The sequence below is a fragment of the Numida meleagris genome, chromosome 2, assembly GCF_002078875.1.
Source record: "Numida meleagris isolate 19003 breed g44 Domestic line chromosome 2, NumMel1.0, whole genome shotgun sequence".
Lineage (NCBI taxonomy): Eukaryota > Metazoa > Chordata > Aves > Galliformes > Numididae > Numida > Numida meleagris.
Genome location: NC_034410.1, coordinates 13,635,606 through 13,661,609, shown reverse-complemented (window position 1 = coordinate 13,661,609; position 26,004 = coordinate 13,635,606). Strand labels below are relative to the sequence as shown.

Sequence of the window (26,004 nt, the reverse complement as noted above, 5' to 3'; positions counted from 1 at the left end):
TTTACCTCGATCTAGATCTGCTGGTAAATGAGGCCCTGAAGAACCTAACACCAACACACTTTCAGACATTTTTGTCAGTACGTGATTACTAAGGTTGTTCCGATTCCAATAAAAAATAGTAAGCCTCAACATCAGCCTAATATCACAGCGTTAACGTTCTTATTAGCGTTTGGCATAGTGTCTTTCATTATTTCTGGAATCCTGAAGAATAATTCAGCATCTCCTTGTCTGAAGTCTGCATAACAAAGAAAATTGCTTCTCACCATTCCGCCACCTGTTGAGTTCATTTTCTAGCCACTGTATGGTGTTACGCAGTGTCTTGTTTTTCTCTTTTTCTTTCTCATACTTTTTCTTCCATTGTTCTGCAGTGAGCTCAACATTGACACAGACTGTGTTCTTAATGGTCTTTGCTCTGCACAGAAAGAAAGATCTCTGAAATAGATTTTTTTTTTAAAGGAAATAATGGTGAAAGTGTAAACAACTCCTACCTCTTCCAAAAACTCATCTCTACCACCTGCCCACTTACTACTTTTTCAGTTATACTGATACAATTGTTAGTGGACACAGTAACGTAATAGGCATAGAAAAGACTGAAAAAAAAAATCTCAAGCCAAGCCAGCTGAGTTGGAAAGAAGCAGCTGTACACTCTCACTTGAACTGGGACAGCATACAGCTTTGAACAAAGACTAGCATTTACCATACCCAGCAAACATTTCCCTAGTGGACAGCATAATACTTTGAGGATGTAAATCACCTAGCTTAAGGAATACCTCAAAAGCCCAGTGACCAGATCTGCATTAACCAAAGAGGTGTATATGAGCTATAAAGTTCAGATGCATTTAATTCAGGTGATACATTCAGCCAAGCAAATCTCATCCAAATGCATCAACTCCAGAGATGAAATATCAAGGACTACTACACCTTTACGAAGTTAACAAGTAATTGTTGCATTAGTGATGTACCTCACTTACATCAGTAACTCACATACGACGTCCTACCACCAAATATCCCCCCCAAATAGATGACAAGAGAAAAGCTTATTGGTAGCTAGAAACCCAGCCCTGCCACCATTACGACTCCTGTATATTTCTGTGAAGCCTCACTGGGAATGACTACTGCCAAAAGGCACATAGTTTCCTACTACATTACCTAATATTTACTTAACCTTTAGCTCCTACACCTGACGGTTTCAGCAGAAACTTAACAACCCCAGAAAGCTGAGTTAATATACCAGATTAACTATGGTGACTGAGATAGAAGAACTCAAGAGCAATTCCTGAAGATATCGAGAGCAAGGGACAATGAACCTACAGAGCTACAGTTGGAAGACGCTTTGTCATACCTGAATCCTAGAAAGATCACAAGGAAAGGATCTCCTGGATTCTGAAAGGACACCAAACTAGAATTCCACTGCTGCAGTACACAGTCATCATTCCACACCTACTAACTAACCACATTCTACCAGATTTTTAACAAATTCTGAGCTCATATAGTCTACTTTCCATAATAAAAATCTTCTCTGAAATAAGAAAAATTGAAAATTATGTTGTTGAACCAAAATGGAAGAGACACACAGAAGAACAGCTTAAGTAAGAGAAACACTGATGGCTTTCATAATGGAGAACTAAAAGAAGAAAGTAAACATTCTAATTAATCTGGTTTAGGAATCCTGACTGGGTAGCTTATTTCTCACTCTGCCTTTATTTCTGAGTTCAGTAACAGCAAAATATTAAGGTACACTTCTTTTTGCAATCAGCATCAATTTAAGATCTCAAACTACGTACTTTTTTTTTTTTTAAAAAACAGCTTCAGAGCTTTGTTTATTGTAAAAGGTTTATTTTATCAGTCGTTGTTAGACAGGAGACACAAGTGCAGTGCATACACAGTACTTAGATTCTCTTATGAAATTCTGTTTCTTGTCTCTCTCGTCATTTAAATCATATACTCACCTTTGGCCAAACAGAAGAGTAGATTTAGTTTCAGATTCATTGTATGAAGATGGAGAACAGCAAATAACAATAGTGGTTCTACAGTTACCCCCTAGTGAATCTTGAAGGATTCTGGTCATTTTGCTATCACGATATGGAACATAAGTCTACCAAGAAAATGATTAAAGGAATTGGTCATGGTTTTTTTCCATATTATTTAAATCGTTGAAGAGCTATGCTTTGCTTAGGTATAACTTCATTAGGAAGACAGATTAAATTCTACTTAATTAATACAATATTCAGTTGAACATGCACAGAGTGATCTAAAATCTTGTTTCTATGCTTGGTAACTTTCAGAGTACAACAAACCTTTCCATTTGTTTAGATCCCTTAATACTAAATGCAACTTTATTATTTATCAATGACAACAAAGTACAAGAAAACCTTTTTATTGCAATGCACTGATGTAATTAAATTTGTTTAAAAGACTCCACGCAAATCACTATGATCAATAAAGAATTTGTCTATAATATGTTGTACAGAAATACAAGCCCTTAACCTTGAAGTATAAAAAAAGACAAAAAAAACTAGAACACTTACACTGCTTTCAGCCAGAGCTGAGATGACATTTCCAAGAGCAGACAAAGACTTGTTGATGTTCTTAGCCTCATCCAGCACAGCACCTTCTGCTCCAGTTTTACTAACCTGAAGTATTTCAGTCAACGTTACTTCAGAAAAAAATCACCTTCTACATTTAATACAGAACTTGGACACTAGGTCTTAAAATGGTTAAGTTACAATGTGTAAGAGGGATAATGGTAATACAGAATAAGCAGCACAGTACATGTTGTTTCATTCTCTTCTTTAAGCCACTGACAGCAAGCTGAGCTGTCATTTTAACAACATTAATCAGCATTTCAGAATAAGAAACTTGGTACCACTACCAAGTGAAAATGTAGATATCCCACAGCTATAAACGGACTTTTGATTCCAGTACCTGGCTAGCCAACATGCTTTTTTTTTTTTTTTTGCTCTCAGACACCGAGACTGAACTCTAAGCTACTTCCCAACCTCTTCCATATTTACAAACTCTCAGTGCAGAAATGCAAACCAGCTTAGAGATAACATCTAACAGCCAATGAAGACTAGGATTGAGAAATCACAATTCAAAATCAAAGTTAAAACACTTGACAGATAACAACTGAACAGTCATTATTATATTACTGTAAAACGTTTGATTGTAATGAACGATCTTTGTTTTTCAAAGCTGGAAGAGAAATGTAAAATTACCTTTTCACTACCTGCCAAGTCCACAAGATAAAGTTTTCCACTTAGTTTCTGTTCTGTTTGAGTATTCTCTTGCTTTACATTAATAAGAAAAATACTATGACTTCGAGAGCTGTGTTCATTCATATCTATAATTAAAAAATATATAAATAGTCAAAAATAATTGTACAACCCATCTAACTTGGCTAAACAGTATCTTCCTAACAGTGGAGCGAGAGACACAAAACTAATGAAACTGATTACAGTTGCATCACTACGACACTAAAGCTAAAACGCAGTAACCTACAGTACCACCTAATTAAAGATCCCGTCACCTTTGTGTTTCTATTAATACCACAAATTCACAGGTAAGATTTGGTAGCTTGTCAGCTACGGATTTCACACATTTACTGTATTAGAAAAGAAAGCACATTTCCACTGTGATCCCAGAGCACTTTTTTTGTTTGTTTACAGCACATCACATTTTATCCTTTCGTGCAAATGTCAAGTAGGTACCCAAAATTCCTCACCACCCCTCCTGGTTTAAATACTTATTCTGCATGTCTCATCACAGAGGTGAGCAGTAAAAGAGACTCACATCAAAACTTAATGATTTTAATGAATTAAAAAATCTGATCTGACTGCAATCTGAACGACTACGTCTGCCTACTTCTTCCTTTTATCATATATCTCTCACAGGCCTAAGATCTAACCAGCACCACAGAAACAGATCAACATGAAAGAATATCCTTCTATCCAAATTTCTGCTATTTTTCTGTTTAGTAGTCTGATCCCTATTTCAGAACCTTACTACCTCAGAGCAACAAAGTCAAAGGGCAGGACTTCCCTTAATGGAAACATTTTCTTATTCCCAATTCTTAACCAAACATATACATATATTTCTTTATGATGATATGTTTTCTTCTCCCAAATAAATATCTGGACAAAATTCACAAATAATTTGGTTCTCAAAGATTTCAGAGAGACGCTTCAAATAGAAGTAATATTTTGCATGCATCTCACCTTCCCTCCTCTTTGCCTACATTTCAAAAGCAAACACACATACATACCCCCTAATCTTGTTTCTTTGGGAGAATTCAGAGACCTATGACATGACTCCTTGCAACTCAGCTGTACATCTCAGGCCAAAAAATGGGACGCTACTTACATCTGCAAATGTAACATCTGCAAATATAACCTGACCAACTTTTCTTACAGGCTACAATAAAAACAAACTGTAGATGAGTCACGGTGGCTTGCTTATAGGTTCATAGGGTAACTGGAACAAACTCCACAAACAATGATTCTGCACTACCCCCTAATGAAGAGCTCTAATGATTCAAAGCTCTTCACTGATTGCTTAACATCTCTTTCCAATTGAAGCCTAATAAATGTTAATGAAAAATGAATTGAAAGACTTGGTACTTAAAGACACGTCGCAACTGCTTGTACTAAATCTTTTCCACAGCCTGAATTTAGCTCACCATTCTTGCCTTAGGGCATGTTTTAAAAAGTCAGGAAGACAACCTGATAAAGCACTATGGCAGGTAGGGATAGTACTTACTTGTAACTGCTACATGTCGGTTTGATTTTCCTTCATCTATAGTATCCATAACTTCTTCTGGACTACATACAAAACGTTCTGTGCAACCCTTTAAATAATATCAAAACAAAATAAAACACCAATAAGCCAGAAGAAAATAGAGTACATTGGAGGCAAAAGATCAAAACAACATCAGAATGACACTAACCTTTACATAGGGAACTCTATTTTTGTCTTCATGAACAGAAAGATTGGTCTTTGAAACTGGAAGAGAAAAGGTTCTAAAGCTAAGGTATGTATGATTTCTTTGCAGAATGAGACATTTACAACAGATCCAAGTAAAAATGGAACACACATCAAACAACCACTACTGCAGTTACAGCTGCATTATATAGATTAGCTACCTGCTGTCTCCTTTCGATGTATCTATATCAGAGATGGCTTACTTATTAACAAACACATTTACCTCAGTATCATCCTAAAGCTTTTGTTCTTTAAATCTCTCTACCGAGCAATTTACTTTCTATGCTCAAAGTAATTAAGACTTACCATCCAAAAGGTCCCTTATTTTATCCAAGTATATTTCAAAATATGACACCTAGAAGCGTGAAACAATACAGCATTAGAAAGCAAAAACGTTTAGCTTTTCAGAAGGACCCAAGACAATTACCATGACCTCCCACATAATGCCACATCTAGTTCACAACCTTGAGGATGAACTAAAATACACAGCACAACCACAAGTTATCAAGATGCTACCATCAATGTTTAATGGAAACAAGACTAAAGCGTTAATGTAATTATTCTTTGAAGAACCAGTTATATCTGAAATAACTCATCTTCATATTTTCCAGTTCACAAGCATCCATAACAGGTAGGGAACACCCATTCAGCAACAGACTACTTCCACTTTTAATATAGGTTAAATATAGGAAATAAAGAAAAGGTTACCTTAATATGAAACTCAAGATTCTCATCCATAGAGTAAATATAATTAAAAATATCTTGTACTATTCTTGGAATAATCCCCATTCCATCTGGATCGTGAAGCTTCCCCTTATTAGAAAAGGAAATGAAATAACATACTGAATCCAACAGCACAAAGTATTGGAAGGCAGAACAAAGAGTCAGACAAGCTAGCTTTAAAATGTCGGTGGGTATTATGCACTTATTTTTATCTGCAAAGCAAACTCTTAACCGTCCACTTCGGCCCAGCACTTGCTAGGATCAAGAAGAACAGCCTCCAAAACCTCCCACACAGTTAAAGGCGAAAAACCTACCATGAACAATATTATGTTTTTCATCCTGCTTTTGAGGGCTAAATAAAGTAATTGCCATTCTTAGACCTCAAAAAAAAATAATTTGGGTATCTCAAGTTTGTAACAGAAAGGAAAACGAGAGTTGTGGATGCTTCATTTCTGGAAGTGTTCAAATTTAGGGTGGATGGGGGCTTTGGGCAACTTAATCTAATGAAAGATGTCCATGCCCACTGCAGAGTGGTTGGAACTACTATCTTTAAAGGTCCTTTCCAAACTAAACCAGTCTATGATTTTATGAAAAAAAGCAGACATCTTATCTCTAGGAATATAACACCACTGTGGTAAAAAGAGATGAAAACGATATTAAGAGAAAATAATTTTAAGTTGCCTTACTTCCATAGTGTGTGTCTTTCCAGATGATGTTTGCCCGTAAGCAAATATTGTACCATTGTATCCCTCAAGTACATCTAAAGAGAAAGAGTATTTTCATTAGGATTAGTTTCCTTCTCCTAAACAAAAGTCAAATAAAACAGAATATAAGCAGTTCCAAAAATGCTTAGTAAATTAAGCCACTCAGTGACTGAAAAATCAATGCTACAATACTAGGTGTTGGGATGGGAGGATGGCAGTGATCTTCCTTACCACTTTTAATACATTCAGTCACTACAGATTGTGTTTTCATAATCTTACTGTATTAGAAGTAGCTGTTCCCTCAGCCAGAAAAATAGAACTTCAGAGCCAGTAATAAGAAGGAAATCAATACATGTACCATGTTGAACAGACAGCCTTTGACAATTTAGAAAAATCACACTATGCGCTATGTTATTTGCTGCCTTCACAGTAAAGTTTAAGCATCTGATTGTTAAGAGAATGGGCTGTGTCAAAGTTTCAAGCATCTTACTCCTTCGCCATAAGCTTATGTTTCAAATCGTGAACAAATCAACTCAAAGTTTTAGGTTGAATGCTAAGGGCCTGGTGGTTTGGTTTGTTTACACATCAGTTAACATGGAATCACATCCTGCAAACCTCTTTTCCACAAGCAAGTATGAGAGACTCCAAACAGTGAGGTCTACCTCCCATTATAAGCATAATCCAACTGTACCACCAGTACAGGTCATAAGCCTCATGATCTACCAAGGACTAGAAAATCCACCCAGAGAAACAAAGATGAAACGTTTAGATGGAAGAAGTAGGATGGGGAGGAAAGGGACAAGACTACATACAACTCTCCGTTAACTTGCTTTTAAGGAACAAGCTTTGACCTAATCCTGATCACTCCTAACTCATCAAGAGCTAAATACCTGCGGCAGCATGGACTTGTAACAGCAATTCACTTTTCTATTTACTAAAAACCTTCAATACCTAACTAATCTGATCTTGTTTCTAGTTGTTGATAGTTTACGCACTCCGAACAAGGCTTTGATACGGTTGTTGGTGAAGCTGTGTCAAATAGAACTTGTACTGATCTCCTCAAGAGATGAATCCATTTTATTTTGAGGGAACTACCTAACTCCTTACTACCATAATTTACTGTGGTATAACCTCATTCACTAGAAGACCTGATCCCCAGAAGTTACAAAGCCAATTCTGACAGCTCAAGTTAAGAGACAGTACACTCTGATAAATACTGAAATAAGATAACTCATTCTTTAACTTATAATTGTAAAGCTAAAACAAAATGAAACAAATATCAAGTTCCTCAAGTTTCCTTTCACCTTGCATTCCTCCCAACAAAAGTAACTGGAGGATGTTTTCTGACACCAATTAAAAAAAAACTGCTCGTAATTTTCAAACAGACAGAAGCCTATCTTCTATTAATTTATGATCAACTGTTTTAACCTTTAGCAGAGACCTGAAAAAAATATACAAACTGACAGGTAAATATCATCAAACGTTGCAAACAACTGGAGAAGCAGGTTTGGTACTGGCACCATATCACCTCAAATACAACATGATTTTATACTCTGAACCATGATGACTGTTATTAAACATTTAGAAGGTAAAAGGAAGCAACAGAAGTACCAGGTCTCAACATTAAAACCCATACAGGTAAGATATTTCCCTATAGTTAAGAGTTTGTTCCACCTTACCTTTGACAATCTTTTTAGCACAATCATTGTATACTTGTTCCTGGGATGTGTTGGACTGGAATACACGGTCAAATATATATGGCTTGGACTGTAGAGTAAAAAGAAACAGAAAAACTATTTAAAAAAGACCCTGGAAGCACAACTGAAAGGTGCTTGTTCACATAGCTTAGAAGCAGTCTACAGCCTCAGTCCAACCTTAGGTTTTATTTTAAGCACTTGAAGGACGCAGTGAGGAAATCGGCTTACGTACGTGTCTAAATCTTCACACGTTCGCCTACAAATAAGGCCTTGAATTAAATATATTTGGATTTTAGGTGCAACCTAAACCATTCTCCATAACTACTCTACTACATGACCTCTACTTACTTGATTTACAATGTAAACCAATGCTTAGTGTCTGTACACCTGAGAAGCCTTTATTCTTCTCCACTGCCTTGGTAAACCCAAATTATTAAAAACAACTTACACCACATCGCACACAATAGGCCTTCATAATATTTGTTAAAAACTTCGAATCAAAGGAAGCATCCAGATCACCTACAGTCAGCACAAAAAAAAACATTTCCCCATGCACAATATCCCTCAAATAAGGCTCTGTAAGTAGAAGGGAAAGGCCACTTCAGAAGAAGGGAACCTTTCATAGATTTCTTTAGGAAAACACCAAAAGAGGAAGCTCTGACACAGCTTTTTGAAAAGAATATGGGATTTTGGTAACAGCTGTAACGAGCTGACAATCCATAAAGACACAAGTTATTATGCTCACCTTATTAAGCTGAAATTTTCATAGCACTTTTGCACCTTGATTTACTATCTTTGCCGACAGCTGAGGTTTACAAGGCCCTTAAGTCAGTTTCTACCACTAACCTTATTGCAACTGTTAAACGCTCTATTTGCCTACATTGAATTCATTATCATCCTTCCCCTCCCCCAAGGACACTGTGGAACTGCCTCCTTGGCAGCAGAACGAGTCTAGCTTCCATCTTTTACCCACCCACTCAACACATTCCCTTTCCCAGCCTGACCTTCAATCTGCCTTTTAATAACATCTAGCGTAACACCAAACAAAGCTTTTTTAGAGCCAACGCATATCGCTCAGCTTGGAGGGCTTGAATTCAGATTGATGAGCTCCCTCTTGGAAAAAAGAAAATAATTACACTGTTCACTGTGTAAATATGCTCAAGAAACCACAAGACTCAGTAGGCAGAAACTATCCCTAAGGTGCTAAAGTTTGCCAGAACATTTGTTTCACTGTAGGGAAATCACAGGCTTTCTCAATTACTCATTCTAGCTTCAAATACACCTCAAATTCGTATGCTGGATAGGTGGAACTCAGGTCTGTATGTACACGAGAAGACAAACAAACAAGTCCAAGTATCACCAAGGTAAGAAAATGAAGGCTGAGAACTTGTTACATAAAAAGTCAAAGTCACTATAGAAAGCACTCGTTACAAGTTCTTTCTCACTAACAGCTGTAACTTCAAGAAGCCTTCATCCTCACCATTATCAGGCAGCTCCACTACACACTGCAAGCCACCTACATCGCAAGCATTAGGCACATTTGTTTCATGCTCAAGTTCATCTTTGTACGCACTGAAATACTACCACTACGCACTGGAAAAATCTAGTGGGAAAAGTGAGCGTCCAACAGGAGTGGTGCAGCTGATACACTAGTGGGAAGGGATGCCACTCAGGAAGACAATGACAGGCTGCAGATGTTGATCCATGTGAAACACGTTAAGTTCAACAAGGCCAAGTGCAAGGTCCTGCACCTGGGTTGGGGCAATCCCCAGAATCTGTCCAGATTGAGAGCACTGATTGAGTGCAGCCCTGCAGAAAAGGATCCGGGGACAGAGGAGGATGAAAAATAAGATACAGGCCAGCAATGTGTGCTTGCAGCCCAGAAAGCACATTGCTGGCTTATATGTATGCTGGGCTGCATAAAGATAAGTACAACCAGCAGGTCAATGGATGCAAATCCACCTCTCTACTCCAGCATTGTGAGGCCTCATCTGCTGTACTGCTTCCTGGCCTAGGGCCCCCAACACAAGAAGCATGCGGAGCTGTTGGAGCGGGTCCAGAGGAGGCCACAAGTATGCTCAAAAGGCTGCAGCACCTTTCCTACAAGGAAAGGCTGAGGGAGCTGGGACTGTTCAGCCTGGAGAAGAGCAGGCTCCGGGGAAACCTCACTGCACCCTTCCAGTACTAAGAGGGGGCTCATAAAAAGACAGGGAGAGACCCTTTAGCAGGGTGTGTAGTGACAGCACAAAAGGTGACAGTTTTAAACAGAGAAGAGATTGGATAGAAGAAAAATTCTTCACCGCAAGGGAGGTGAAGCACTGGAACCGGTTGCCCATTGAAGTTGTGGATGCCCCACCACTGGAAGTTGGGCTGGATGCAGCTCTGGGCAGCCCAGTCTAGTGAAACATGCCCTTGTCCATGGGAGGCAGCCAGAACAGATGGTCTGGAAAGGTCCCTTCCAAACCATTCCGTGATTCTACAATTACTGCAAATAATCAGTGCAATATTAGCAAGCCTGTAAGATTTAAACTCTTCTGAATTATTGCTCCAGAAAATATTTAAATAATTATTCCAATTAAATTACTACTTCCTAAAATTTCAAATAATTTATTTTACACTAGGAAAGGTTTGTGGGCAGAATCTGTTGACGGTTTATGCAGTAACTGTTAACAGCATCCACTGTTTTCACACAGGTTCCCAACATACCTTATCTTCGCTGTTCCCAGCAGAGCACTGACAACTACGAGAATGGAAAAGTACATTAAAGTGCAAACATTTTGCATACTATGTGTATTTGAATACACAGACTTACTCTATTGTCTATTTATATACTACTACACAATATCTCTACCATCTACTTGAGAATTTTTATTCCCCTCAAAGAAATCCAACTAAGATCAACCAATCGGGGCAGGTTGGTTTCCAGCCCAGGAGGACACCTTGCTCGGGAAGCACAGCGGGCAGAACCTGGCCTAGCCTGCAATCTACAGCTTTCTGCAGCACGCTGTGGGAAAGCTTTCCTTCTGCAAGTTTTTAAACGCTGTTTAGAGGAAGGGTGGTTTTTTCTCACCTACTCTTCTGGCAAGCAAAGGCTGATTGAACTACACTATTCTTCTTTATCTGTGTAAAGGGAAAATGTCCTTCACTAATTCAAGAGTAATCCCTAGACACAGAATACTTTTAGATTATTCACTCTCAAATTACCATTTATATGCTTTCATAAGAGAAGAGAGATAAAGTATGCTATTAAGCGCTGACATTTTTTGTTTACAAAATGTTAATTTGAAGAATAGCATATACAATAATTGCCATAGGTCAGTAAGAACAGAGAACCAAACTGCAAAGGCTTCACTCAGGCAGTAATGCCATTAATTGGAATTTGTCACATGCCCAGCAGCTTTCACTGTATAAATAAACAAGATCAATTTCCCTCAACAACTGCTACCAATGTAACTACAAAATTTAGTAATTCCAACCAAAAGAATCCCTATGAACAACCCAGCTTACATTCTACCACTTCTTACTTCCCAGTTTTTGGGGTGAAAAGTGGCATATTTGTTTACAAGTTCTCAGCATTATACTTCTCCAGACGAATCTAGAATACAACTTCAAAGCACTCAAAAATCCAATTACATACTTCCCTCCCAGACTGCACTATATTTCGTTATAAAATCCATGAAAAACCCACTCCATCATCGGTGAATCAGTATCTAACCAACAGGTTTAACAGTTGAACTGAGCAAGTTCCAAGATAATCACATTTTAAGAATACAAGTTACATTTGGTGTTGTTTCACAGCAATGACTACTGCAATACTCCATCTTATCACTATTCTTTTTTAACAGTTTACTTAAACAAATCTAAAATAGCATTACATAGATTAACCTGCACAGTCTGCTCATTATCCTTCAGGGATTAATCACGAAAGATTGAAGTGTCGGATATCTTTTCCTATATTGGATGTCTTTTCTTCCTCGAGGACTAAACAATCAGATGACACGAAGGCAACGAACACGCACGAGGCACAAGCAACACTACTGCAAGGCTCCTGCAGGGCTCCTGCAGCGGTGGCAGTAAGTATCACATCTATAATATGATGCTCCTTTAACATGCTCCAGAAATGTTCTGCAAATCTTACTAAAACCCTATTAAGAAATTAACACGACCTAAAAGCGACACCAGAAACGCCAAGCAAATAAGCAGAATGCTGACTTCTCTCCAAAGAGAGGGAATTCAGCATTCACGCTCACTCCTTGCCTAGCATCTCTTCTGGCAGTTACCAGCCACGGGATAACCTCAGCTCCCATGACTGCTGCACTGAAGGAATGCTGTCCCACTGCAAGAGCTCTGCAAGCACCTCCACAGCCCCCACAAAGCACATCTGCCAACATGATTTATCAGTAGTTGAAGTGAATGTTAACATAGGGTTTATGTTCAAGTACGGAGTTCTGCAGTTAACTTAAAGACCAGCAGTTATCCCTCCACACTCGCTAGAATGGACTGCTAAAACAACACCAGAGCTATCCATGCTTAACTTAAAGAGAGGCTGAAGCAAGAAGTGCCTTTCAGTTTTGCACCTTTATTAAAGAATATTCTCCCTATCAGCACAAAACAGGTTAAAAAAAACCACACTGAACAATCTCTGGAAAGTATGAAGACAATGGCCTGACTCAGTTCTTCCTATTACTAAGCTAAGGTATTACTGCACGAACACACCTAGCACAGCGTTTTCTTCTTAGCTCTACGCATGCACAACTACAGCTGATTCAGAACAGTCAGTGAATCTCTGCTCTTTCTGCCTTATTTTTCTTATTTCTGTGCAAATATTGCAATTCAAGTATCAGCATGAACAAATTTCACAGCAGTTGTTGTTACAGAAGGAGTGTTGATCACACACACAAGTTACTGAACACTCAATTTCCAGCTTGAAAACAGAAGTTCTGGAAAAAGAGTTTTAGCAGAACTTGGGTTTACTGTTTCTTCTAAAGAGAAAAGTGCTTCTGGCATAAAAACAGTCCTTGGGTTTCAGAACAAAAGACAAAAATGAGATGAGTGAGGTGTTTTACACAACTGATACATAAACATGAAGTATAATTCTCCTTTAAACATCGCTAAGCTAGAATATTTGCTTTCCATTAAATCATCACACCAGCAACATCTGAAAAACTTCTCAATCACCTACCATCTCACAGAAGGAGACAAAAATATTAAGAAAAAACACTGAAGGAATACTATCTCTTCAGCTACACATTGCTGCTTGTGATTCACATTTGAAGTTGCAATGTAGGTATCAAGTATTTTTATTTGTACTTCTAATTAAATAGTGCTTTCATTCACATTAGCAAAATAATAATTTTAAAAGTCGTTCTAAAAAATGTACCTTGCTTCTTTCACTTACGTGGGCCAGCACCTTTCTGTCAGCAATGCACGTGAATTGCATTTCATTTTGAGTAATCTACTGCCAAAAGCTCCAGTAATAGCAAGTGATCTTCATTAATCTGCCTCTCGTGTAATACATAGCCTTGCTCTCATTTGCTATCCGGTATTAAAGGCAATGAAAAAGAAAACTGAACATTTCAAACTCTTCACAGGGGTAACACCTCACACCAAAGAAGTATGAAAATACAGGCAGGCAGAGTTCTTTTCTCCTAATTATCACAGAAATAATGAATACACTATGATTGCTACACAAAATATCTGGAGGACAGACAAAGAGACACTGACCATTTGGGTGAGCACCGAGAATACCTCACCACTTCCATCATTTGATAGCGCTGCTTTCAGTTTAGGCATCTGTTCAAAAAGCTGAAGTGGGACTGTATTCAGCAATTCACCTTTTGGATAGGTTTAAGATAAGCAAGCAGTCTCACATTTGAAAAAATAAAGGACATAATCATGTAAATTTGCTATTGCTCCATGTTCCATTGTACTCAAAAGCCTGAAATTCATGAGTAAATTGCTATCAACTTTTGTATATAAGGAGATTTATCTTATTTAACCTAAACATCACATACTCATAACGAGTTACCCCAGTCTCTATTTTAACAGAACCCTTGTATTTACTTAATTGAGAGAACCATTCAAAAATACTCAGTAAGGAGTTGAAGTGGAAAGATGCATCTCAATGAATGATTTAAAAGTTTTTTACTGGTTTAAAAAAATAAACCATGCCAACCTGCGGAAGGACAGTACTTCATTTCCAAGGTCTGCTCTTCAAAACAGACTGACATGTTCCCTCGCATTGCTCCTATGCACTAGCTACAGTTAAGTGTTTTATCTAATACAAATCAAAATGACTCCCTTCTCGAGAAAGAAAGCCACGCCAGTAGTTAAACAGGAGCTAGGGAAAGGGGGAAGGGAGGCCAGACAACTCAGAGATGACAAGGGAGCCAAGGAGGGAGGAGGAGGGTTTGGCTGTAGTAACCAATCTCCCTCCCCACCCACCTCCACAGAGGAGTCAGATGTGCAGTCTGCCACAAACGTTCCTTCTGCAGTCACCCAGTTTTCAGCTCCTATCTACCATTCCAGGCAACTCCCTGATATTATTAAAGAAGCTTTTTCAGCACAGACCAAGCACACACAAGAAAGCGAAGTCCTTGAGGCTGCGCAAGACAAGGCAGCTAAGGAAAGCAGCTACAGAAGTGCCTCGAGTACTGTTCAGCAGGCAGCCAAAAGGACTTTCAGCAGTAAATACAGAAACTATCAGCTGATAGTAATCAAAGGTACAGCTCACTGAGAAACGTTTTTAGAAACTGTTTCACAAAAAGAACTAAGAACTGTTTCTGTTACCATCCGCCCTTTGGCAAATCCAGAAAGGAACAGGAGGTGGGTGACTACGTGGTTACATTTGACAGATAGAAAGTTCAAGACTTTGCACTATCCGTTAAAAAATATATATATTAATAATTTTAAGAAGTCCACAGGTTAAATTAAGAGTCTCAACTGTTTAAGAAAATTAAGTCCCAACTTTGAGAACATCAGCTGTGTCATATATCCATTACTATAAAAACCAAAATGTACAGAACATCAATCCTATATATAAAGATTTTGTGAAACAAAACTCAAATATTGTCACTGTTATGCAGTCTACCAACTTTGAAGGTTTATTTTTCCAAACACGGCAAGCCCTTGGCCTGGGACAACTGAAGGATATATATATTTTTGTTTTCAATCAGTGAAGAAGACACTGAAGTGTGGTTGCAGCCCTGAATGCTAACTCCCAGCCAAGGCCCAGTCAAGGCTCCACCGCGTCCCTCTGGAACGTGCCATCAGACCGCCCTGCAGACATGGTGCCATTTCAGCCCGATTTATATTTTCGATATGTTCAGTGTATTTAAAGAGCATGCAAGTGTTTTCAGAATATGTAAGCAATGCCATTTTTTTCCCCTCTCCTCTAGCCCATGAACTACTTCAATAAGATGTGGAAAATTATTATTACTTGTTAGAAAGTCAGAAAACATTGAGATTTCTAAAATTCGTCTTGGATTTTGAAGTGAACATATGCTGTCACAATGAATGAAGGCTCACTGACTGAAGTGAGATCATTTGTTCCAACTAATTTATCCATTTTCCAGGCTTGGATCCTTGTTGAGGAGTTTACCTGCACAATCTAAAAAACGTACTCAACTATAGTGAACCCCCAGCTGCGATAAGCCCAAAATCACCTCAACTTCATAAGCCTGCTACTCTCCATGCGGCTGCAGACTCGTGGAATTCCACGTTTTATGGACAAATTGAACAGACTGGAGCACTAGCACTTGGTAATTCACTCTAAAAAGAAGCACGTTATTAAAGCACCCGCGGCTGAAGGAGCTGTGTGAGAGAAGTGACCTCCGGGAGTCCCAGCGCTCCCCGCTGCCCCCGGCCCGGCCCGGCCCAGCCGCCAGTTCAGTTCAGCTCAGCTCAGCTCAGCCCGCGCCCACCCCGCGCCCCGACCCCGCGTCCCCGCCCGGCGCCGCCCCTCGCTCACCGCGATGACGACGGTGTCCTCGCCCTGGAACTTGGCGACGTACTTGTCGCCGCGGGTCACCTCGGACTCGTTGAGGGGCCTGAAGCGACACATCACTTTGATGTTACATTCCGCCGGGTCCGCCATCTTAGGCCGCCGCCGCCGCCCGCGGGGCGCTCAGCTCCGCCGCTGCCTGCTCCGCTCCGCGGCTCCGCCAGCCGCCGTGCCGCCGCCACCGGGAGGCCCGCGTCCACCCGAGCAGGAGGAAAAAGGAAAGGGCTCCTTCCCGGCCGCCGCTGCCACCTCCCGCTTTCACTTCCTCCCCAATATGGCAGCCATGGCGGCACCGCAGCCGGCGAGTCCGAGGGCCACCCCCCCCTTCGCCGGGCGGAGGCGGGGCCGGCGCAGGGCAGGGAGGGATGACGTCACCCTCTGCAGAGCCCGGCCCTGCCCCCTCGGCTGGGGAGCGCCGCGCAGGCGTAGTGGGACTCACGGGGGAGAGCTCCGGCTGCCGTTGGAGCTTCACAGCGCATGCGCCGAGTCGTTGCTAGGGCGGCGGGCTGACCGCCGTGCCCCGCCTCAACGCCCGAGGGAGCGCGGCCGTGCGAGGGGGAGGGGCCCTTCAGGGCTGGGGGCGGGGCGTGCCTGCGTCTTCCGCGCGCTCGGCCGCCTCACCTGGGCAGGCCGCGCGGCGCCCGGCGCTGCCGCTGAGGAGCGGGGGCGTGCGGGCTGCTAACGGCACGGAGCTCTCTGCTACATCCGCCGTAGCGTGTACGCTCAAACGGGGGCACAGCACAAACCTGCATCTCAGCTAGGTCTGCTTCCTGACGGAAACCAAGGTTTATCCTGGAAACTTTTCAAATAGCCTGGAAATAAATAGAAAAAGGTGCCTTTTTTCGGAAATTAGTAGACTATACCAGGTCAGAATTACTTAATATGGGAATGTGCTTCTCTTAAAGGTACTCGCTTTTTCATTAAAAAGGAAAAAAAATATGATGAATTTTAACAGGGACTATCTGAAATCTAGTAGTCTATGTTGCCAAAGCGTTTTCCAGCTTGAGGATTTGAATGGTGTGTTTTCACTGAGGGTAGGTGCAAGGTGAGCACTGCTTCCAAACTGCTCCACGTGACTGAAAAATTAGCTCACAAGTGAGTTTCATCCACAGGGTGTTTCTTACACTCTAATACAAAGAATAATTTTGTGCCTAACAAAGGTTGTTCTTATACAGCTGCAGGGTTTGGATCCTCATAGATTTCCTTGACAGGAGCTTATTATTACTATGAATGACACGTAACCTTGTACTTACTATTTTTCCAATTCATTTCCTATCATTCCTGAGAAAAAAAAAAATAAATGCTGGCTGCAAAGCCAACAACTCCGTGGTTATTGCTCCCAGAAGTGTTTCAGCTTCTAAGACATCCTCTACCCCAGTCTACTTAAGAAACTTACAGTTCTTGATATTTCGTAACCACAGAGGGCTATAGTATTAGCTATTTTTGCTGACATACAGTACCCAAGGTAAGAACATCTCAGTATGGAAGAAACCTCACCAGGATGTGATTCACAAGGAAATAGATGCTTGGGCTTGCTTACTTTTTAAAGAGCAGACTTCACAAAGGATAGTGACTTGTGAATAGGAAGTTGCTTACTTTAATTATGTTGAAACAAGAAAATACCTTGACTATGTTGACAAAACTGCTTAGTTCTAGGTTATTGGTTCTATGCAAACTCATAGGAGAAAGAGTGATGATCTCATCCTGGCTGTGCAATACCTTCCTACATGAGCTCTATTAAACTAAACATGCATATTTTATTGTCCATTTCAGGTATTCCATCACAAAGTTTCTCTTCAGTGAACAGAAATTCAAACTATTCAGCACCCCTTCCTTTACATGACCTACTTTCAATCTGACACAATGCAACGTGCTCAGAGAGGACAATGTTATCCTTGGCTCTAACGTGTCAAAACATGAGTCTTGAGAACTTGTGTCTAAAGAGGTGGTGTCACTTTCTTGACAACAGAGCAGAGATCAAACATCCTGGTAAGTTTCTCATTTTGTCAGTGCTCTGCTTACAAAGAACCAAAATTGCTTCTGACAGAGTCTTGGCGATGCCAGGAAAAGTATTTGCAGGTAGGCCAATAGTCATATACAGAAAGAAGACCAGAACTCACCCAACTGGTGAAGGGGTTCTCTGGCTATACAGTACTCTTTCTCAGAAAGCAGGCTAAGTCCAAGAGATGCTCTCCTTTTAGTGACTGGCTCTTATATGAGCCTAAGATAGCTCCTCTCTGGGTGCACCCCTTCTGGTCTGATGGGGAGCACGGGTGCAAACACTTTGCCTGTGCTCCCTAGGCCAGCCACACCCCTTATCACCAGTTCAAGCCATGACCTTATAGTTCCCCTATAGTTACAGTTGCAGAAAGCTTCTTTTTTGGCTGGAAATGCATTTACAGTCTTTTGTATTGTTACATTACACTATACATTTGTTGTGATTTAGATTAAGACTGTTTAAAGGTATTCTATTGTAGTGAAAAAAGAGATCTTTTTTTCTGTTTAGTATTTAAGCCCATTTTGACCTTATAAATCAAATACATTTTCTAAAGAAGCACTATATGACAAGTTCGGAAAAGTTTATCAGTAAAAACCAATGTCTTGTTAAAAGTAATTTTTCCAATGAATTTCTGCCTGTTTGTTCACCAGCTATGTTTCTTCCCATGTATGATCTGTGCAGTAAGCCTCTAGATATTCTTTTATGATTTGCAAATCCTTCAGATCTCTGGTCTTTCCCAGCAATAAAAGCATGTTAAGGAAAGAGAATTGGCAAACCTGAGCCTTGCTGTGAAACTATATCTGGGTAATGATGGAATTAACCATCATAATTGTTTCAGCGGAGTAAAAATTATTCTGATTTGGTCTTAAAAGAATATTACATAGTTGAACAGGTCTTTAAACGAGGTATTTGTTGGGAACCAAATTAAAGCTCCTTCCTCCTGCCCTTTAAAGAATTGAATTCTTTTAACGGTACTTATTGTTGACTTTCAGTGTTCCTAATGCAAGCACAAGTGCTCTTCTCATTTTAATTTGCAATGTGCTAGAAAAATAGAGTACATGACTTTGGAGAATTTACGGTGTGTCTAGGTTCAATTTATTCTGAATTTGCAAATCATTTTTTAGGACAAAAAGGATTAATCTGATAGATATATTGTACCTCAAATGAAATTTTTTGTTGTTTGTAACACTGTCTGTAAATAAAGGCTTTTAAGATGTTTTCTGAAATCTAGTGACGTTGCCTGACACCGGAAAGTAACAATATCTTATGGTTCGGACAGCTTATTTTAAAATACACTGTAGAGTCTCTACCAACAGACTGTGAGCAATCAATTCAGCTTTTGGAACAGGTAGATAAATTACTGAGATTAGCAGAAGGTTGGCAGATAAAATTTAGTGTCATGAAATATCACGGGAGTCAAACTGGATTGTCTGAAACTCTCATTCAATTATAAAATTGTAAAGCTTTATTTCACTCTAATAAGTAGTATGATGTGGAACATATCTCCTGTTCCAGGCAAGTTTAGGCTTTCATGTGAACCGAAAGGCTGAAACATTATCTTCTTGTTATAAATACCAGTGGTTCTAAAAATCAGTTTTATTTTTACTTTTTTTGCAAGAGATGCATATAACTCAGAGGAAACCTCTAGTTTCTTCCTAATCACCAGGGTTATATTTGATTATTTCCAACAGTGTTAGACTAATTAAAAGCAAAACAAGCTCTGGGAATAAAACCACATTTTAGATGTTTATTTCAGCTAATTTGTGCAAATTAACACAAACATTTGCTAACTACCTAAACCATTGACTCTGAATTCTCCCTGAAGAAGGAACACGCTTTTGAATCACGTTTATGTTTTTAACCATAAAAAATGTTTGCCATCTATTTTCTGATACATCTCATAATAAATCCCTATTCTCAGTTACTTTCCATTGCTTGTAACTCTTACTAAATGCACCACTGGATTGTATCTTAGTTTGATCGTTTCTGCCTGAACCAATTTTTTAAATAGTTGCAGCAAAAACGGCTTAGCTGTTTGAAAGAGTGAGATGAGACATGCACTGTTTGCGAAAGGAAAACTCTTATTATTGTGGCCTTTACAGCAGAGAATCTAAGCATCAAAATTCATTAGGGAAACCCATGTCAGAGCTCTGCTGCTTTTGATTATCTAAAAGTACTCCAAACTGGCTGTGTCACAGAAAAACCTGCGTTCTGGTTTAGCCAGCTTTCCTTTTACATTGAGTGATGGAGCTGAAAGCTGGAGCTGCAATCAGGGGGTATGACTTTATAGAATTCTAGAAGGAGTTGCTTTATTTCACATGCAGATAGAGTATGGGTTGTTAGAAGGAACAGAAAAAATATTTGGGATAGAAGAGGAAAGGCAGAAGAATCAAGTCTGGGGACATAAGAAGAGACAAGTAGAAAAGTCTGTGACCGCTGCAGGACCTCCTCCAGCAGCACAAATGGGATCTGTGGTCCTCACAACTTGCTGTCACCGAACAGATGTGGAATTCACATAGCACGTGAAGCTCAGATGGCACGTGCAGAGGGACACCACCATGTAGCTACGGCGTGCTTTGTCAGTGACAGGGGCAGGGGCGATGGGCCTAAAACACAATCATGACACTATCTGTACCGTGAAATACTGCTGAAATGAGTTGAGTTAGATGCTGCACAGCAAAATTTGTACCGGTGTAGTGCAATATGAAGAAATTTTCAGGCTTTTTAAAAGGCAAAGAAATTATGTACTGGACATGCTTCACAAAAGAATAGCATTCAAAGGTGTAAAAAGGACAAAAAAAATTGATCTTGGCTGATCCAGCTGTCAGGATATGGTATTGACAGGAGCGGCAGTCTCACTACAGCCTGATTTCAAACGGCTGATGGCTATAAACATGATTACCATACATCTCAGGTTGCATTCAGAAATAAAAGAAGTCACACTGAGATTATCATTCTGCCAACTAGTCAGCGGGTGGACAAATTAGCATTTCATTGGAAATAGAGACTAGATCCTTACTTGAAGTGCAAAATGGAAGTCAGCCTTAACTCTGGAGTCAGTGTATTCACAATGCAACATTTCTTTCTGTTGTCATTTTAAAGTCGCATCTTTTCAGTTTAGTTTTCTTTTTCTCTCCACTGCTGGAATGCTCTTCCTAAGCATCGTATATATCCCAATAACCTTGCCTGGAAGTAGTAAAAATGTGGATGAAAGATTTGCATTTTAGCTCTGCTCTTTTGTTTACTTGTAAATGGCAAAAAAAAAAAAAAAAAGAAAGCAAAAATTAAAGGACATAAGCTACATCACAAACGTTACGATCAATAATAGATCCAAAGGTCGTGTATCCTTTAAAGTGTCAGTCAGCTCCTCATTGATGTGATGGATAGATCACCTTGCTTTAATATTCTAAGTGCTTTTATGTGCCAAAAATCATCACTAATGTATTCCAAGCTAGGTTATGGCTAATTTGTCTCGCTTCAGACCCCAGACTCAGAGAAAGTAGGGAATGGAAAGTAGATTGGATGACAAAGAAATATCAATCTACGTACTGTGATTATATGCCAATATGATGTGCAGCTCTAATTCTGTTTTATATTGTGTACTTGAGAGCATATCACGATGTCTACAGTGGTTTCATATGAGGGTGTCAGAAATCATATGCAGTGTCCTTTTTTTTTTTTTTGAGAGAGAGAGAGAGCTTCTATCTTGTTTTGTACAGGACGTTCAGCAAGATTTATGTTCAGTGATTCAAAAAAATGTGATGGAGCTGATGGAGTTTGCTCTGACATTTCACCTCCACTGTGATTAATAGTTCATCAGGCACTTGCAAAAATATGTTTGAATTCATGTATTTTTCTGTGTTTGGATTTACAGATATCAAAGGAGAAAGCAAAAACTAGTGTAGCTTTTCAAAAAAACATCTTAACAAATGTTCTTTTAAAATGTAAAGCTCAAAAGCTGTTAGTATTTGGGAAGTCTAGATGATTTCCTAGGGAAGGACCTAAAAAACTAGCTTGAGCTCAGCTAGTGCCTTGCCTTCCTTCTCACTTATTAATCCTTACAGCTAAATGGCCAAGCTTGTCACTCCTTGGATCAGGCAATGAAAATTAAAGTCAGAATCAGTTTAAAATATATGAGTTTTGCCTCTCCCTAATACGGTTAGAAAAATTATACTAGATCTTTTTGTTTAGTTTGTTCATCAAAAACGTTGAGCTCTATGACAGTTGAAGGAAACTGGTGCTTTTCACAGATACTACATATGCGTACACACAAAGTGATTGTAAAAAGTATATTTATTCTTTTTCAGTATAGTTCTGCTTAGAAAGACGACCATGCACAGCTTTTACTTAGCATGAAGCATGCTTATACTCAAAATCATGTCTGAAATCTTCCACAAAAATATATTTTATTAATCACTACTTCATAGGCTTTGCAGAAATAATGCTGGGGGAGATAAATCCAAAGCCTTTTCTAGGTCTTTTATCAACAGTTACCTCAATTCTGACATTCATTGTTGGTGACAGCACATGAGATACACACAAAAGGAAACTGACGTTCAGAATCCAGTTTGAAATTGCTAAGCTGAGAGCACTTTTTCAAGTTCTATGTGGAACAAATTTTTATGGCAGTGGTAAACAAACCATTCGTGGGGGGTGAGAGGACGGCAGAACTGCATCCAAATGGACCTTTTATATTATCTTGAATTCCGGCTGACCTCACACAGACTCACCATCCTGACTTCTAATCTTCCCATAAATGGGTATATGCCTTGCATGCAGAGAAGTAAGAATCTTCATTAGCTGGAGAGCTGCCCTAAGGAAAGGGAGTGGTGTGTGTGTGCACATGCACATGTACTTGTCATAGTGCAATTCATATAGTTTTCTTCATTTCATCCAAGTCACATCTTCTTCAAACTGTCCGCGGGATGGAGAGGTTGAGAAGTTTCACCAGCTTTTCAAGGTGTTCAGTAAAACTCTTTTTTTTTTGTAATCTGGACATTTGCCAGACATTACAACATGGCAATACTATGTGAGAAAGCAGCAGTTCTTGGTGCTTAAGTGCTGACTTAACTGCTGACTAAGGAGTGGCAGAGCTTAAAAAGAAAAAAAAAAGCAAGTAGGGGATGAGGCAGGTACTAATCACTTTCTGGCAACATCTGAAGATCTTTTGTCATCTTGAATAAACTCCCATCACGTCCGTATTTCATTCATGTGGATGGTCAGCTTCAGCTTTTTTATAGCCATACCCTCACTGCCTATCCAGCCTTGTAATGTTTTCCCTTTATACATTTCTTGTTTTACTGATCTCTAGCAGGCATCGCAGACAGTTCAAAAGAAACATAGCTACTAATCTAATCTTTCCCACCCTGCTGCATTTTAACTTGGCAGACAACTAAGCACCACACAGCTGTTTGCTCATTCCCTTCTCTCAGTGGGATGGAGGAAGAGAATTGTAAAAAAGAAAAAAACGAAAAAACAAAGGAGAACTCGTAGGTTGAGATAAAAAATATTTAGTATGACGGAAAAGGAAGGGAAAATAATATTAATGATAAATATGTATATATATTTATGTATACATATATATACATATAAAACAAGTGATGTACAGTGCAATTGCTCACCATTCACTGAGTGTTGCCCAGCCAGTCCCCAAGCAGTGTCTCACCCCCAGAGCCAACTCACCCAGTTTTTTAGTTTGCAAAATGTCCTGTGGGACAGTTTAGGTCAGCCGTCCTGGTTATGTCTTCTCCCAGCTCCTTGTGCCCCCTTACCTCCCTCACTGGCAGGACAGCACAAGGAGCTGAAACGTCCTTGGCTCTGTGCAACTCTGCTCAGCAACAACTGAAACATTGGTTCGTTACAAACACTGTTTTCTTCATAAAGCCAAAACACAGCATCATACCAGCCACTCTGAAGAAAATCAACTGTATCCCAGCTGAAATCAGGACATACTCCTTGGTCATATCACATTTAATTCTCTCTTCTTTAAGAACCTTTACTGAATCAAAGATCATTGGTTTTATGGACTATGCTTTGTATGACTTTGCTGTTGCTTTTCTGTCCTCGCCTTTGTTCATGTCTTTCCTGTCCTCTTTTCTCTGCTAGTGATGCCAAGATACATTTTTCACTTCTCCCAGAGTTGCTGCAATGCTTCCTACTACATTTCTCCTGCTGTCAAATACTCCTCTTCATGACGACTCTTTCTATCATGACGCCTGCCAAAAATAGTGAATAATATTTGCAAAGACAAAAGAACAATGAGAACAATTTATGAAAACCCTTTTATCTGTGATATGAAGAAGACATGGATTTATCCTCAAAACTGATCATGGTCCATCTAAGTTTTTCTTCACCAGACATCACCAGCCTTCTTGTTTTTCTAATTGTTAGAAGAATATAACAAAAACATTGCCGGAAATAAAAGGTGGACTAGTGGAACTGAAATTGCCTTTGTGATTCCCACAACTCTTAAAGAGCTGTATTCGGATTTGTCCACACCTCTTTCAGAAACAATGGTATCATCACTCTTGGCAAAGAATGCTTCCTTCCTTAGTCGCAGGTGTGAAGAGAAGGCTTGTACTTGGATGGAAAAATAAGGAAATTATTTCCTCAGTTGATATAGTGTCCGTTTTTGGAATCCCCAAAAAGTGTTACACTTGCTATCAACTAAAGGAGAAGGAAAAATAATGCAGAGATTTCAGTGAGATTTAGTATTTTTAAAATGGGAAACGGTGCCCCTTGCAAGTAGATCGAACTTAGATTGCTTACCATGAGCAAAATTAGAATATTCATTATCTCCTTTGCACTTGTTGTGCATTTAACAGGCACTACTGTGGATTTAAAGTCTTATGTGGCCTTTATTTCCTCTTATCTCACCCGCTGGATTTCTACTCAGTCATGGCTCAACAGGATGGTTAGTCTGCATGAACTCTGCCATCAGACTGAGCTATGCAATTTGTATCTTGTGTTGATAAGAGCTCCCAAGGAGATGAAAGAGTGTATTAATACAGCAAACTGGAAATTTTAGAAAAAAAAATGAAATGGCATTTTGATGGAAAATAATTTCACCCATCATAGTCAGTGAAATGATTTTAGAATAACATGTAAAATGGTTTTATGGATACACTTTGAAATTCTTCAGAATATTTTCCCAGTGAATAAGTATTTGAAACTAATTGAGTTAATGTTGTGTATGCTGTAGGCTGCATTTACATTGTTCTTAATGTTATTCAGAGTTAGCAGCCTCATAACAAATTTCTAAGTGGATATCAGGGCCCTTTTTAAAGTGTTTTCTCTAGAGTTGACACTTATATGTTACAAAATTCTGTCTTAGTTTGCCTGTTAGTTCTGAGTCTCATCGACATAATCGTGGTTTCCATTTTCTACTGTTTAATTCCTCCTGTCTTCAGAAATATCATCAACAGCGTGAACTAAATCACAGAACCACAGAATCATAGGGGTTGGAAGGGACCCCTTGGGAACATCCAGTCCAACCTCCCTGATAAACAAATTCCCCAGAGTAAGTTGCAGAGGGAAGCACCCAGGTGGATTTTGAATATCTCCAGAGAAGGAGACTCCACAACCTCTCTGAGCAGCTTGTTTCAGTGCTCTGTTACCCTCAAAGTAAAGAAGTTTTTTTCTCCTGTTTGAATGGAACTTCCTATGTTCCAGTTTGTGCCTGTCGCCCCTTGCCCTGTCACTAGGCATCACCAAGCCTGGCCTATCCATTTGGCTCTCGCCCATTAGATATTTATATGCTTTGATAAGATCTCCTCTCAGTCTTACCTGACTGAACAGTCCCAGGTCTCTCACCCTTTCCTTGTAAGAAAGATGTTCCAGGTCCCTAATTATCTTTGTGTCCCTCCACTGCACTCTCTCTAGAATCCTGTCATTCTTTAA

At 39.5% G+C, this 26,004-nt stretch overlaps 1 protein-coding gene and 1 long non-coding RNA gene across 11 annotated transcripts in view; one reads left to right on the top strand and one right to left on the bottom strand.

Annotated features, from left to right (window-relative positions):
- KIF5B (kinesin family member 5B) overlaps positions 1–16,398 on the bottom strand; it is a 34,860-nt gene extending 18,462 nt beyond the window's left edge. For both annotated transcript variants that reach the window (XM_021388877.1, XM_021388879.1), the window contains exons 1-11: positions 16,074–16,398; positions 8,087–8,174; positions 6,390–6,463; positions 5,689–5,793; positions 5,287–5,335; positions 4,946–5,001; positions 4,759–4,846; positions 3,219–3,343; positions 2,529–2,633; positions 1,950–2,095; positions 264–412 (exon numbers count right to left, since the gene is read on the bottom strand). In XM_021388877.1, coding sequence (XP_021244552.1) covers positions 264–412; positions 1,950–2,095; positions 2,529–2,633; positions 3,219–3,343; positions 4,759–4,846; positions 4,946–5,001; positions 5,287–5,335; positions 5,689–5,793; positions 6,390–6,463; positions 8,087–8,174; positions 16,074–16,199 — 1,111 coding nt within the window. In that variant the 5' untranslated portion in view covers positions 16,200–16,398. The remainder of the gene's footprint in view (positions 1–263; positions 413–1,949; positions 2,096–2,528; positions 2,634–3,218; positions 3,344–4,758; positions 4,847–4,945; positions 5,002–5,286; positions 5,336–5,688; positions 5,794–6,389; positions 6,464–8,086; positions 8,175–16,073) is intronic.
- Positions 16,595–26,004, top strand: part of LOC110394836 — a 32,669-nt gene continuing 23,259 nt past the window's right edge. For 8 of the 9 annotated variants that reach the window (XR_002435950.1, XR_002435949.1, XR_002435947.1 and 5 more), the window contains exons 1-2: positions 16,595–16,972; positions 17,880–18,095. This is a non-coding gene — a long non-coding RNA (uncharacterized LOC110394836). The remainder of the gene's footprint in view (positions 16,973–17,879; positions 18,096–26,004) is intronic. The other variant, XR_002435952.1, reaches the window with a different exon arrangement.